This window comes from Pleuronectes platessa, chromosome 16, assembly GCF_947347685.1.
Source record: "Pleuronectes platessa chromosome 16, fPlePla1.1, whole genome shotgun sequence".
Taxonomy (NCBI): domain Eukaryota; kingdom Metazoa; phylum Chordata; class Actinopteri; order Pleuronectiformes; family Pleuronectidae; genus Pleuronectes; species Pleuronectes platessa.
Genome location: NC_070641.1, coordinates 3,231,322 through 3,246,856, shown reverse-complemented (window position 1 = coordinate 3,246,856; position 15,535 = coordinate 3,231,322). Strand labels below are relative to the sequence as shown.

Genomic DNA, 15,535 nt, shown 5'->3' with positions numbered 1-15,535 from the left:
AATAAATGTTGTGCCCCCTCAAACTAAATCCCCCAAAATATATTAAATTTCATATATTTTTTATTATCTCATGCTTCTCTCCTCCGCTCAACTTCTTAATGTCTTAATGTCTTGCTTGCCCCCTCAAATATAAAATATATCAAGTTGTTTCTCATGTCATGTTTCTCACCTCCGCTCCATCTCCCCTTTTCGCTCTGCTCAGTGTATCGGCCTGCTGCCGGTTCACTGTGAGGGATAGCTGTCTGCCCAACTTCCAATCACCCTTTAGTATGCAAATGAGCTAGTGTCAGGTTTCTAATAGCAGCTTGCAGCAGTAAACTGCGAAGCAAAGGAGCTCTGTTAAATTCGGTCATAGTGTTTTGTGTAGTGACATACTTAATTGCTAATAACATAATAAAAACAAGAGTTAATATTTTTCTTGAAAATCTTTATTTGCTCAGTCAACAATAACAACCAAAACCACATAACCAAATTCTTGTAGTAGCTAAGCTGTAGCCTATTCTCCTAGATCAGGGTGTGTGGGCCCACAGTCCCTGTCATGTGTCACAGCACGGGGAGAGAGCACTGTCCGCTCCCTGCCACAGACTGAGCACAAATGATCTGTGCGTGCAGAAGCCCCGCCCCCACCCAACTTCTGCAATCTGGCTGCTATTTTACAATCCCATCTTCACTTTTCCACTCCTGTAAAACTTTCAGCAGACTTGTCCCAACCTTGTGTATCTCATTCTCCTCAGGGACTCAGCCTTGTAAACAAGTGACATACAACACTAGTGTAGAGATTGCTTGCATTCCATTCTGCTGATCATTCTGAGGTTACATATACAATGCATCAGTTTTTCAGAGTTTTTAAAAAACATACTCCTCCTGCCCCTACCAATGGAGATCATGGTGGCAATGCTCTAGCTAGCACCTCAGCAGCTAGCGCTGCACCTACCCCTACCAGTGTTGTAGCTAGCAGCGCATCAGCTAACGTTAGTAGTGGTTCTGCTGCCTGCATCACTCCAGCAGTAGCTAGCATAACACCAGCAAGCACTACTTCTACTCTACCGCCTCCTTTCCCAGCTGTTCTTACAGTTAACCCCAAACTTCCCATTTTACCCAGTGACTTAACCACCATTGCACCATCTTAGCTATTATTAAGTAGCTACCCAAAACGTGCATTTAGCAAAAAACTGAGGTCGTTCAATCCTGCCTGGTACCGCACACGACCATGGCTTGAATACTCTGCTGAACGGGATGCATGTTTCTGCTTTCCCTGTCGCAAATACAGTACTGTGAATGAGAGGGATGTTGTGTTCACTCTGACTGGTTTCAACAACTGGAAAGTTGCACTGGAAAGTGACAAAGGGCTGCAGAGGCATGTGTCCTCCCACAACCATGTGCATGCTTCTACTCTCTGGGCTGAGCACCAGAAGAGAGAGGCTACTGGGGGAAATGTTGACACATTATTGGTTGGCAAGACACAGGTAGAGAAAAACAGGTACTATGTTAAGAGTGTGGGCAACGCTGTGAAGTTCCTCTGTGTCAATGAGTTGAGTCTACGTGGAACAACGGAACACAGGCGTGATGCTGCTGGTCATGATGATGATGATATTGCTTCTGGGCTTTTTCTTAAGTTAATGGAATATACCCTTGAGAAAGATGAAAAACTAGCCAGCATCGCCAAGGGTATCCCAAGGAATGCATCATATACATCAAATCACATACAAAATGAAATTATTGACACACTGGCAAACATGGTGCTCGGAGAGATAAAAAAAAAATATGAAAATGCTGATGCTGTGGGTTTTTGCCTCAAGAGTGATGGGAGCAGGGACAGGTGTAATGTCGAAAACCTGTCAGTTATGATTAGGTTTGTCAGTGCTTCCCTACCCGAGGAGCATCTCATTGGGTTGCTTGACCTCGACCAACTAGATGCACAGTACATAACCTCTGAGATCCTGAAGTGCCTCTCTGATGCTGGTTACAGTGCTGACAACATTCTGAGCCAGTGTTATGATGGAGCTTCAGTGATGAGTGGGGTGAGAGGAGGTGTTCAAGCTCTGCTCCAACAGAAGCTGGGAAAGTATATACCCTTCATTCACTGCTACAACCACCAACTGCACCTGGTAGTTGTGCATGCCATGCAGAGCGAACAATGTACTAAAAGATTTTTTGATCTGTCTTCTTCCTTGTACAACTTTTTTCAGCACCACTACATCACTAGAAAATGATGCTCCTAATCTTAGGAGGCTAATTCAAATCCGATGGACTAGCCACTATGAGGTGACACGTTGCATTACTGAGAATGAAGATCAAATAATCACTGTTCTGTCTGAGGTGGCAACGGATGATGATGCTGCAGTGGATCTGTGCACTGAAGCATCAGGCCTGCTCTGCCAGATTAAGAGGCAGCACTTCTTTAAAATTGGCAAGTTTCTGGTGCAAGTGCTTGGTCTACTGAAACCAGCAAATGCCATACTACAGTCTCAATCTGTGGATATGTGCAGAGCCTCAAACGAGGTTGGTACAGCACTGGATTCTTTGAGGGCCATGAGGGATCACAGCGATGAGTGGGGAGAGGGAGATCACACAGCAGCTGGGGATGACATTCCAGCAAAGAGAAGGAGAACAATGAATAGGCACCTCAGTGACAGTGTTGTAATTACAACAGTGGGCCACACAGACACAGATGACAGTGTTCCCCCCCATAAGACACTTAAAAGACCTCTACTAAACATTCTGGACCGGGCAATTACCGAGTTGGAGACAAGATTCTGCCAGAAGAATTTGGAGCTGATGAAGGCCACGTCCAGCCTTGTGCCTACATCTGGCACATTCCTCCATGGAGCTCTGTTGCATCCTTTGGTTGAGCTGGCTGGCACTGATGCAGGATGTCTGAATAATGAAATCCTGGTGGCAAAGCCCATGTTGCTTAAGGAAGGCCCCAATGAACCAAATCTGTCTACAGTGTGCAAAACCCTACAGCACTACAAGGCAGCATTTCCCTTGTTGTACAAGTTATACATTACAGCACTGGTCATTGGGGTTTCTTCAGCTGCATGTGAGAGCTCTTTCTCCACACTGTCCCGTGTCTTAACCCCCTTTCGCAGAACTATGCTGCATCACAGAAAGAGGAACCTGGTTATCTTGGCCCATGAAAAGTCAATTACATACAAGCTGGACATGGACGAATTTGTGAGGGAGTTTGCCAAGGGAAACAGGAGGCTGACGTTGACCTAGAGACCTAGGAGAACTTAACTAAAATTAGTGGCCAGCAAAAATGCTGTAGTTAGCCAACGTTGTTTGTTTTTTCTAGGCTAATAGCCTTTGTTTTATTTCTTTAATTTTTATTTAAAAAACTAAACAAAAACATCCTTCTAAGGGTGTTATAAAAATAAAAAAATACAAAAAAATACAAAAACATCCTCCTGAGGGTATTATAAAAATAAAAAAATACAAAAAAATACAAAAAAAATACAAAAACATCCTCCTGAGGGATTGCCACCTTATCGTGGTCAGGAGGTTTGAGTGCCTCAGTGACCCTAAGAGCTATACCAACAGAAGCTAGTCTTCATAGGGACACCCAAGTTGGGCAGGTCTTAGGGTAGAGGCCTGACAAAGTGCAGTCAGTTTAGGTTGAGGGTAGGACATACAACTAACAACCCAAGTTCATATATGGTTAGTCTAACAACAATAACTACAATGAAATAAGTGTGCCAAGCATTTGAGACCACAGTACTTTACAAGGCACTTGTTCAGTGTACCCGCATCCTAGTGAGTGAATTTGTCAATTAGACATGGTAAAAGGTGCTGGAGCACAATGCCCCCTCAAGATTTGTGGCTGCCCCCTCATACATGCCTGTCTAGACCCGGCCCTGGAACTCAGTCCACATTCTTCTGAAGCTGCCCCACCACTGCTGCAAAAAACAGCAGTTCACCTGTTTATTCAAATGCAGTGAAGCCCAAACTAGTGAGTCAGTTATTGTGGCACCTGTTGACGTGAGTGACGACATCACTTTTTTTCAGTCAAAGTTGATCAATATTGAACATATCATTTGTCCAAATCGCACTGAATTCAACACTGCACACTAATGAAGAAATGTACTGATCTTTGCGTCTCTACTAGTTCTGTTCTTATGTGTTTGGGTCATGCCTGGGATTCAGCATTCAAATACAAATAAAATTGTATTTAAACTGAAAATTAACATTATGCTAGTGCTTCATGGATAAGATGAATTGTGTTAAAACTGTATATATGTTATTGGATTAAACCTCCAAGATGCACTTCTTCTGAAGACGATTCTTTGGAAATCACTTTCAAAGAGACAGATAGTATAAGTGACACTGAACTAATGCAAAGTGGCACAAAACGGTAGAAATGTAAGGCATAAGGCATATTTGGGGATTTTATATTCAGTCCTGTTACACAATAGGGACCTGTTGTTACATTAGCATGTAATCAACATTGTTTACACAGGCTCTACAGTGTATAAGCTTGTTTATTAAGTTTTAGTGAGGATCACCCTGAAAGGTGTAACCTGCTTACTTTTGTGGAATGTGAAATTAAGATTTTTGAATTTTTTAAGACAATAGTTGAGTTGCTATTATAAGATATCATAATACCAAATTTAGATAATTTGAAACTTTTTCTAAATTAGAGACCTCATTGACAGATAAGATCAGGGTAGTAAAATTAGTTTACAAGTTACCTTTGCGCCGATGTCTTTTTTAGACACTACCACTAGAAGTCGCCAAATGACATTTTCTAATCTAGACACAAGAACATTTCAAAATACACGTGGGGAGTTGGAGGAGACATTCATTGACTCTTTTTGGTCAGTGTCAGTCATGCAAAACGATAACATTTTCAAATTTTGTTTTCATACAACCAGAGGTAAGCCAAGATCGTGACTGTAGTGGACAATATAGGAGAAGGCAGCCTAATTTTTATCAGTGTATGAACTACGTAGCTAAGTCACTGATCTTTGTCTTCTTTGGGATATGATCTGGTGACATACCTCATAGTGTAATGATTCACATAATTTTTATACTTAACAATATTCTAGGTGAGCCCTGTGACAAATAACCTGTAAGACTGCAAATAGACAAATAGTACTGGATGCTAATGGTTGATGGATTGCATTTATTTAGTCTTACAGTGTCCAATCAAAGCATTTAACACTTGGTGGCTTATTATGCGTATTACGCTATCATGATGTATTATGCAAGTCTGAAACTAGCATATGTCAAGTTTATAGCATAAAAGAGATATTGATAGCACTGGCATATACTGTATAACACTGGTAATGCAGTCATGATGGCAACACAACATTATAGCAATGATGTCATATTTATCATGGTTGTGAGATTTTAAAGATTTCTTGGTATGTGGGGGTTAATAAAACAATAAAAAGATTATAAATGTATTTAATATTTTGGATTTGACCCCTATTATGATAAAAATTTGACTTTGTTTTATTGAAATGATCTTAAAAAAGGGCTACCGTTACTTAAAACTCATTAAAATTATATAAATTTAGATCAAATAAATATAATGTTGAATAAAGCAAGATTGTATTTTTACGGTAAATTTTGGGTAAGAGGTAACTTTTCTTTATTTTTTTCCTTGGAGACAAATGGACCATAACGAGGAGCAGTGTGATACTGAAATTGTCTTGTATAATGATGAGTAAATAAAAGTCATCACATTTATTGAAATTAGATTTTAAGTTGACAACACTGAGAGAACGACATTTTCTCAGTATGTAGGCCATATTATTTTATTTTTAGAAGTCAGAGAGGAGTTGTGGGTCAGTTTTCTGCAATAGTAGTCAGTGTATTACCATATCTCAGCTATTTACTTTTCTCTTTGGGCCACTGATATGATGTCACATTTTATGTACTATTCTCTCAGAGTGCTAGGTAAATTAAGTAAATTAACTACTTTTAACAGTCTGGAGCAAATCATATAAATTGTCACAGTAATTATGCTAATCCCACCTTCAACATGGTGGTTGCAGGTTGAACAGACCTCTTTGCAGTGTACTTGATCATAGAAATTAGTGATAGTGGGAACTATGTATTTGGAGCAGTTAGAGGAAACAGCTGTATAATAAAGACAGCCGGTTCCAAAGGTTAGACACTGAGGCTTGTTATCAACATGGGTGGGAACAAGGAGGCCTGTCACCAACTGCACCTATTTTTCCACATCAGTAGTCTGCTCACTGAAACCAACAGTCTCCAGGTCACACTTGTTCTTATTTTCTTATTTTGTCTAAACCCATTTACTGCTGTTATTAACTGCTACCTGAATATTGGGTTAACTCTTTATCCTGCTTACTATAAACCCTGCACATTCATCTTCTAAGCAGCTCATTAGTTTGGAAGAGAAAATCAGGTGTATGAAAAGTAGCATGATTCTGAGTTACTTTCACTCTGACTCAGTGGATCCAGAGCTGGAATTGGATACTTAAATATAAGCCTGAGAGAAGTGTGCTACACTATTGTGACCAGGAAGTTATAAAAGCTGAAGGAAATGTTTCTGTTTACATTCACATGAAGAAAGTTTGGATCAATCACTTTCTCTCTAGATTTCCTGAATGCAGTCGGGATGAACAATTAGTCCTTATCTGATCATCAGGATTAAAATACGGGTAAAACTGTATAAAGGCTGTATAAAATGTTTGGGAATATTTGTCTGGAGAATTGTGCGGAAGATTTATAAACAAATCAACTAATAAAAAGAGAGGAGGGAAAGCATAACCTCCTCGGTGGAGGAAAAAACCTTGGGTATGGTGGCCCTGAGAGCTCAGTGCAGTGCAACTTAAGAAAATAGACTCAAATAGACAAAGCACAGCACGATAGTAAAAAAATTATCACTGTTATCAAACCTACAAATAGACACAACACAACTAAATACAGACACACACTGCACAAACAGAGGAGTTTCAAGACGACAAAGACGGAAAAAAACTCAGTAATGCTCCACTTTAGATTATCTGAAGAAAATTATGCCACACTAACAACTTCTTTGACATGTTGTCATAGTTGGAAGCAGAATCTAAGTAAACGTTAAGTCAAGGTTGAATAAGTTAAATATGCCAGTGTTCATTAGGTTGGGCCAATTCAAATTTATAAAAAAATAACACAGTCAACAGTAGACTGCAGTCAAGAATTATCCTTCAATAACAAATAGGTTGTTATTAACTCATGCTGCAGTGATGTGTTGTTAGTTAGTTGGGCTTCATTTGTTCAGGAAGTGTGTTAACAAAACAGACGTGAGAACAAATACTGGATACAACATCATAATCTGACAATTCAATCACATGCTTTAATCAATACTGTTACAAAAATTATTAATAATATCAGTGACTAGACTTTTACTGTATAAATTCATTCAGTTTATATCTCTAGTAATGCCTTATGTGTCCTCTTCAACTCAAAAACAGCTAACAATTCCATTAGATATATAAATGACTGAGGATTAATTTTTCATTATGAACAAAAGTAAAAGTTGAATGTCAACAGCTTCATGCAATGCCGGGCAGCCTCTCCTCCGTCCAGTGCTGGAAGGAACTAATGATGAGTCATTCTCTGCGGGGAAGAAATTGAATGAAACCTTGTTATTAAAGCTTAAATGAGTTCAATCTTTGAGTTGACACATTGTGAGCAGAATGTTATTGCTATGCCAACTTCACATCAATCTGGGGCGCAAATGTTTTCAGGAGGTTCTGGGTAGGCCATCTATTGTTTAAGCTAAGGGCTTGTATTTCAGTGAGCAGTGAACTGTGGTTAATGATTGTCTAGTGATAAGAGATCTTTACTGCAATGACCACATGTTGTCCCTTTAGTTCCACATTTAGTTCCACATCAAACTGAAAGAAAATAAAGGAAGGAGCTAAATCATTGACGTCGTTGTCTATTCTGGAATTTTGTTTAAAATAATAGGATATATAAGATCATGTATATCTATGCTATGGTGTTTCGCATAATAAGATACTTTTTTTTGATTAAATCTAAACATTTGTTTTTAAACAATAGAGAAGAATAAGGATCACAATACCACTGAAGACACTGCATAGTTTCGGGCACTTTCTGCCAACACTTGACAGAATACAGACAGATGACACATGATTATATTGTCTGAGTCACCTATTTTTACTTATTTTTACGTTTAAAGTTTTAAAATGGATAACCTAATAATAATAATAATAATAATAAAGAAAGAGTTATTCACATAACTGTAGTTATAACTGCTGTGTATCTGAGGCCAGGGACCCCCTCGGTGTGTAGCAGGCCTCACCTGTGGGCCTCCGTCATGTAGCTGAGGTCTCGGTAGAGGTGTTCGGCATCTCTACGTCACCGCCCCCCACAGAGGAGACGGCGGCGCGAGAGCTGCTCTCCTGGGTGCTCCTCGTTCCCATAGCTATGGTCACCTGCTCCGTACGTGGGGCCACCGAACTCTGGGGGCGCACACGGGCATCGGACTCTCTCCCGCTCGAGCGGAACGAGCTCCGGATGCCGCTTGACACGCGGCTGGAGATGCGCCTCACCGCCCCGCCGAGGCCGCTCAGACGGCCCCGCTCCTTCTTCAGGAGCCCAACATCATCCTCCAGCTCAGCCGGGGGGACCTCGATGTTCCCCGAGTACCAGAAGACCCACCAGATGAGGCTGAGGAAGATGATGATGGCGCCCGCATAGATGAGCAGGTCGTAGAAGAACACGTTAACAAACACCCCGATGAGAAGCACGGCCATTCCCAATATGTCAAAGGCTACCGCGAGCCAGAAACAGCACACGCAGCGACCGAGACCCCGGTACACCGGCTCCATGTCCTCACACTGCGGCTCAGCTCAGGTCAGACTGTGCCCGCTTACTCCCCTCTGCCTCCGCACCGCGCCATTATGTTTCAGAGCGGCTGGAAGGTGAGACAGGTGAGACAGGTGAGAGTGGAGAGAGAGCTGAGAGAGGAGAGATGGGTCAGGTGAGACCGGTGAGAGAGGAGAGACGGGTGAGAGAAGAGAGAAAGGTGAGAGAGGAGAGACAGCTGAGAGAGGGGAGAAGGGAGACTGAGGAGAGACAGAGACAGGTGAGACTCAGTTTTCTCAGGTCTCATAGTGAAGGGGCGTGGTGATTACTGGAGGAGGGGCTCTACCTGTGTTAGTTTTTTCCAATGATGATATACAGTATTTATCCCATATAGTGTATGACAGAGAATCTCAGAGTAAATAAGGAGTCATACACATGATGAATATATATATATATATTCAAAAAGGGCATAAATTCAAAAGGGCATTAGTGCTGGATAACTTGATCTCATTCATAATCACTACCCTTCATACTATCATAATATAAATTAATCAGTCAAGTTTTGTTTGTATAGCCCATATTCACAAATCACAATTTTCTAATATAGGGCTTAACAAGATGTGACATCCTCCGTCACTGCTCATTCTGTAGCCTGCATGTCCACAGTACTGTGTAGAGGTTTTAAGTTATTTAGATATTCTACATAAACAGTTATTTTAAATCTTCATTACTATGTTATAGGGAAAAATCTTATTTTAGATTTACCAATATATCCCTTTCGCAAATAGTGCAATCAATATTTCACTCAGATTTGTTTGCTAAAAAAGAAAGACTTATACATTTTTTATTTGTAAGCCTATAGCCCAGTATGATTATAAAAGGATGTCCTCAGAGCGATGCTCCACTCTCGCTGCATACAGTCTTAAATATTCAATATGTGACACACTGTTCAAATGTTTGAGTAAAAGATTTAACTTTCGAGCACAGGTAAACATTATTGATTCACATAATGAGGAAAACCTGACAGTTATAAGAGAGATGCAGGCCAGCTAAATAATACATTCTAATACATTTATATTCAATTCATATATAATTATAAAATAACAATAATAATACATTGATAATGCCACTGTAAAATGAGATAGCACCTGATTGACAAATTTATTTTGAAGGCATAATAGATACGAATATATTCATGATGGATGTTGGTGTTGAGGGTCTGCAATAGACAAAGCCTAAGAGGAACCATCTTTTTAATTTTTATTTCCATCAACCAATCCATTCAAGTGAGGGACTCATGGATGAGACAAAAGGAGCTGAGAGTGAGAGATGTTCACCAGGCTTCATCTACAGTCGTGCGTCCATGTTTGCATCAGTGTCTTTGTACTGGGGATGTTATCTGGTTATCTAAAAGGATATTTTCTGGTTTATTTGCATAGTGCACATAGACAGATGGACATGCAGATCAGTTCATGCTCGTCTTTGGCCTGCAGCCACTACAAAACCAAAGTGTGTTTTCCAAGAATTTATCATGTTGTGGGGACCCAAACAGTCCACACGTTCACAAAACGTAAATCATAAAATTTTAAGGGGATATTTTAAGATGTGGGTGTGTGTGTGTGTGTGTATGTGTCTGTGTGAGAGAGAGAGACATTGTGTGTGTGTCTGTCTGTCTGTCTGTCTGTCTGTCTGTGTGTGTGTACCCTCTTGGAGGTCTGGCACCAGTGGCCAACAGAGATGGATATTTCCAGTTATATTTCTGTGCCTCAGTAATCCTGCTTTAAATGATTACACAGTCCAAAAGAGGCCACAATGGACAGAGAGGCTTACAAATAAATGACTTTGTGGATCACACTGAGACAGATGGAGCCGCAAAAAACATCTGTGTATGTGACTGGATGTGACAAACAAACAAAATTCCATGATTTTTACTACAAAACATGACAGGTTTTTCATATAAAATAAAGAACACACACGCATTCACATTGAAGCATGCATGGTCTCAATACGTTGAGAGGTTTATAGCCACATTTATCAGCTGTCTCACAGGGAAGCACTGTCCTGCAGCATTTGTGTCAAATATGAAGTTAATTACAGTATTACTTTTATTTTTAAAGGCTGTGGCTCAGAAAGTAGAGTGGGTCGTCTATCAATGAGAAGGTTGTGTGTTTTTTTTTTTATATGGAAGTGTCCCTGGACTCATGTATGAGGTGCTTAGAGTATAAATATAAACCATTAACATGTTGCATGTTTTAGCCCATTTGTTTACAAGCAGTTACAGTATAGTTACCTCAGTGATTGAGTTACACATAAATAAACCCCCTGATTTCAAAGCACTGTCCACATATTATTTTCTTTCAAGATCGAGTGATTTGCTCCATCTCTTTTACTAGATATGGATAACATTGTTATTTTCCCCATTTAACGCTTAAACACTTCGTAATCCAAAATGGTCAGGTTCAAACAGGTCTTTAGGAACTTTTGGAAATTTATTCAACACCAAACACTAAAATGTAAAATTTACAAAACTATTCAGTCCCTTTAATCAGTAATTTCTAGAAGCTCTTTTGGCAGCAGTTATGTTTCGAGTCTTGCCTGGGAGGTTTCTACAAGCTTTGTACACCTAGATTAGAGCAGATTGCTCCATTCCTCTTGGAGGATCCTCGAAAAATTAAACTGGATTGGAAGTATCTTTGAACTGACATCCTCAGGCCTCTCCACAGATACACAGTCAGGTTATGTGCACAAGGCAGCTATTTGTCTGTATTTGCCTGCATCCCGTCCTCCCTCAATTCTGACCACTCTTCATGTCCCTGCCCCTCATCACATGATTTTGTCCCATCATGCTTCACTTTAATGATGCTTAGCCAGGTTATGAGCAAGGCCTGGTGTTCATAGGAAATTGTCTTTGGAGTTCTGCACACTTTGATCTCAGGTCTCATCAGACCAGAGAGTCTTTCCCTCATGCTCTCAGAGTATGTCGTAGCACAACTCAAAGGCGGCAGGCACTGATCTTATCGATCCCAGAGCCCTGAATTCCAGCTACCCAGGTCTTTGGTAGCCTGCAACCCATCTTCACAACTTGAGTCTGTCAGGGGAAAGGATACATTTGCTGTGGGAAACATTCCTCTTGGCACAAGTATCCAATAGTGCCACCCCATCTGCACCAAGTGACCTCAGACCACTTGCACGTATTTCCCACATCAGGACGGTACTAGAGAGACTGGTTCCGGCCCACCATAGACCACAGGTAAGATCTGCATGCTGCTCTCTTCAGTTTACTTCCAGCCTAATGTGGGGGTGGACGATGCTGCCATTCACCTGCTTCAGCATGCTCACTCTCACCTGGAAGTTAGTGGTGGCTCTGTTAGAATCAAGTTTCCTTGAGTTCTCTGGTGCTTTCAAGAATATTAAAGCTTTTCTGTTGAGTGAGAAGCTGTTACTGTCCTTGATTTCTACCTATCTGACGAATAGGCTCGAGTTGGTCCTACTGGGGTGCTCCCAGTCCGATGTGATGTTATTAACACAGGATCACCAGAGGGTCTGGACTGTCAAAACCTGACACTTCTTACAGGGAACACATTGTAATTAAGGCCATCTACAAATGTGGTCTGTGGGGAGAGCAGGATTTGTGTTTGAGATTCCAACCAGATCAATCAACTCCTTCACATGGGCGGAACCATCATTTATCAGAATCTGGAGGCTGCAGTACTCGGTCCACAGAACCTGAAGAAAAGACTGTCTGCAGTACTCGGTCCACAGAACATGACTTAAAGACTGACTGCAGTACTCGGTCCCTAGAACATGAAGTAAAGACTTGCTGCAGTACTCGGTCTTCAGAACATGAAGTAAAGACTGACTGAAGTACTCTGTCCCTAGATCATGAAGTTAAGACTGGTTGCAGTATTCGGTCCACAGAAACCTGAGGTTAAGACCGGCTGCAGTGCTCAGGAAACAGAACCTGAATTAAAGACCGGCTGCAGTACTCAGTCTACAGAGCATGAAGTAAAGAATGGCAGTACTGAGGCCACAGCACCTGAAGTAAAGACCGGCTCCTGGACTCAGGCCACAGAACCTGAACTAAAGACAGGTTGCTGGACTCATGCCACGGAACATGAAGTAAAGACCAGCAGTACTCAGGCCACACAACCTGAGGTTAAGACCAGCAGTACTCGTGCCACAGCACTTAAAGTAAAGACGGGCTGCTGGACTCAGGCCACAGAACCTGAAGTAAAGACATGTTGCTGGACCTAGGCCAAAGAACCAGAAATAAAGACCAGTAGGCTAGTACTCAGTTCACAGCACCTTAGGTAAAGACAGATTGCTGGACTCAGTCCACATAGGCAGGCAGGTATTAAGCAAATATGAAGTTACATATTGGTTGGTGCAGGTGGGTGTGGTCTATCATGTCCTTTCTCATACCTCTAGATGCCTTCTGGCAACTGACTACGCTGACTTTAGACTCACTCACACACAGTTTTACGTGTTGAAGTGACTGTGTTCAGCTCTCTCAAGCCTGAATCTTGCTCAGTGCCCCTTCATGACCTGCAGATTGTTGCAAATTACACATATACAGCAACAATAATCATATCTACATATATTATGCTCATCAGGTCTTATAATCTCACTTTACAATGGCATTATGAATGGATCATTATTTTGCAGCTTTGCTGGCTGAAATTGACATTGACAGGAGGATAGAACTATCAGTTTTGATGCTAGACAAAGTTCCAAAAACACTGTAGCCAACATGTCCCATGATGCAACCATGTCTAGTCATTTAAATCAAGCCACTGTCCCCAACCTGTGACGATCCACTGCTATTCACTTTCAGTTTTTATGGTTTTCGGGTCCTGGTGCTTTCAGGCTGAGTTCTCCATCAGTGGTGTTTGTGCTCCACTTCTCCACTCCTTAGTTGACCGTGGTAAAAGACCTGTGCTGCAGGCTAGGTTTTAGAATGGACATCCACACCAGGCCAGTGACCAGGAACATCAGACCCATAGAGAGGAATAGGGGTCCCAGCAGGTAGGGGACATTACCCACCTGGGTGAAGAAGAGCAAGGACAGTGCTGTGCCAGATCCAAACAACAGCAAGCCAACACTGATGACTACCATGGCCTTACAGTTGAGGGACCATCCGAATGGAGCCACAGCATCCTGATTGGGCGCTGAGTCCCCGTCCTGGAGAGGGCTGAGTAGGGTGGATGCTTCAGACTCCTCCCTGTCCTGAGAGGAAGGATATCTTGTGTATGTGGTGACCTCTGTGGAAAGCATTGTGACACTGGATGGCACTGCTGGGGTGAGATGCCACAGATAACAACACAGGTTGAGATACAACAGACAATAAAGTCTTTATCCTATCTGCACAAGGCTCACTACAGATGTAAATCTTGCTAAATGCTAAAAGTTAGTCAGTCCACCACTTTGGTGAATATAGTGAAATATCTTAACAACTAATGTCCATAAAGTTTTATCCACAAATTTAGATACCACTCAAGATGAAGTATACTGAATTTTAAATTCAAACCGAATGTTAACTAATGTTTTGGTTTATGGCAAAATCCCTGGCAACTCTGATAACATTCTCATCAGCCTCACTAATACTCTGGGTCAACAACAACAAAAAACAGCTTAACTCACATAGATACTAAGAACTAAGTTCAAATGCAGTAAGAAATCATAACTGAATTCTTTGGCGTAAGAATAATATATTAATCACATGAAAAATACTTTACTTTTAAATGCAAAAAAACTGTTTTCCTCTCATGAAAAATACTTAGCTTGTAGGTAAAGTTTCTGTAAAAATGAACAATTATGTACAATAATCTTCAATTTAATATTCACCTTATGCAACAGCAAATTCCATACGAATATTCTATATCGTTTCAGTCTGACGGGCAGGGAACAGATTTTTGTCTGGATCTAGTCTGTGAATAGATCTGGATGCTCAGTTCAGAATTTCTCTCTCTGAATCAGTGGAATTACATAAAATATAATATACATGGATGAAAATTTAAATAAAGTTGTCTCCATCTTACCCAATGCCTTTCTGTGTATCTCCCTGTTTGACGCTGACCGCAGACTGACTGGACATCTGCTCACATTGAAGCCATTCCCCCACCACTGAGCTCACCCTCCACCCATTGTCCTCATCCCATCACCCTCCACCCATCATCCTTCCTGCTGCATTCACCTTCATTTTAATTAAACTGGATTCCTCGTAATATTTAAAGTTGCTTCTCAGTGGCTAAAATCCTTTTGTATTGGTTTTATTTGAATCAGTTAGAAGCCAGGAACACAGTAATGTTGGACTGTGAGCATTAGTGGTGGGAGTGCTTTTGGAACTTATAGATGAGGAAGAACACCTGATTATAATGATTAAAGTAACTGAGCAAACCCATTTCCTTAGTTACTGCAGTGAAGGGATTAGACACCACCTGCTGGTGGATTCTATCTTTATGATGGAATTAATCTGGGGCAAATGAGTGATACCTGAACTCAGAAATATCATAAGGAAGTTAAAACTTTCAGTACTGTCACATATCCAGAAGTCTCCATTTATCTTGAATGTTCAGCCTGATGTAAAACGACCATGACATGATGTAAGTACAGCCACAGTGGCACACCAATACTGGAGCTTGACAATGACTGTTTAATAAAAAACCTGTTTTAAAGAATTGTGTGTTGGATAGTGAGTGGGTGGGACACAATACTCCCTGATAGACAAACTGTAATAATGACATGG

General features: G+C 41.0%; 2 protein-coding genes across 2 annotated transcripts; both read right to left on the bottom strand.

Annotated features, from left to right (window-relative positions):
• Window positions 1–5,105: 5,105 nt before the first annotated feature.
• On the bottom strand, window positions 5,106–9,091 carry si:dkeyp-72e1.6 (transmembrane protein 238-like). Its single transcript, XM_053442683.1, has 2 exons — window positions 8,285–9,091; window positions 5,106–7,575 (listed from the first exon to the last, which is right to left on the bottom strand). The coding sequence occupies exon 1, from the start codon at window positions 8,811–8,813 to the stop codon at window positions 8,298–8,300; it is 516 nt and encodes a 171-aa protein (XP_053298658.1). The 5' UTR covers window positions 8,814–9,091; the 3' UTR covers window positions 5,106–7,575; window positions 8,285–8,297.
• A 4,610-nt stretch (window positions 9,092–13,701) lies between these two features.
• LOC128458348 (phosphoinositide-interacting protein-like) lies at window positions 13,702–14,064 on the bottom strand. Its single transcript, XM_053443142.1, has one exon. It carries the CDS (start codon window positions 14,062–14,064, stop codon window positions 13,702–13,704), a length of 363 nt encoding a protein of 120 aa, XP_053299117.1.
• Between the last annotated feature and the right edge of the window lie 1,471 nt (window positions 14,065–15,535).

What these genes read in the sequence shown, in the direction of transcription:
- si:dkeyp-72e1.6 (XM_053442683.1), bottom strand. Translation starts at nt 8,813, where the DNA reads ATGGAGCCGGTGTACCGGGGTCTCGGTCGCTGCGTGTGCTGTTTCTGG.
- LOC128458348 (XM_053443142.1), bottom strand. Translation starts at nt 14,064, where the DNA reads ATGCTTTCCACAGAGGTCACCACATACACAAGATATCCTTCCTCTCAG.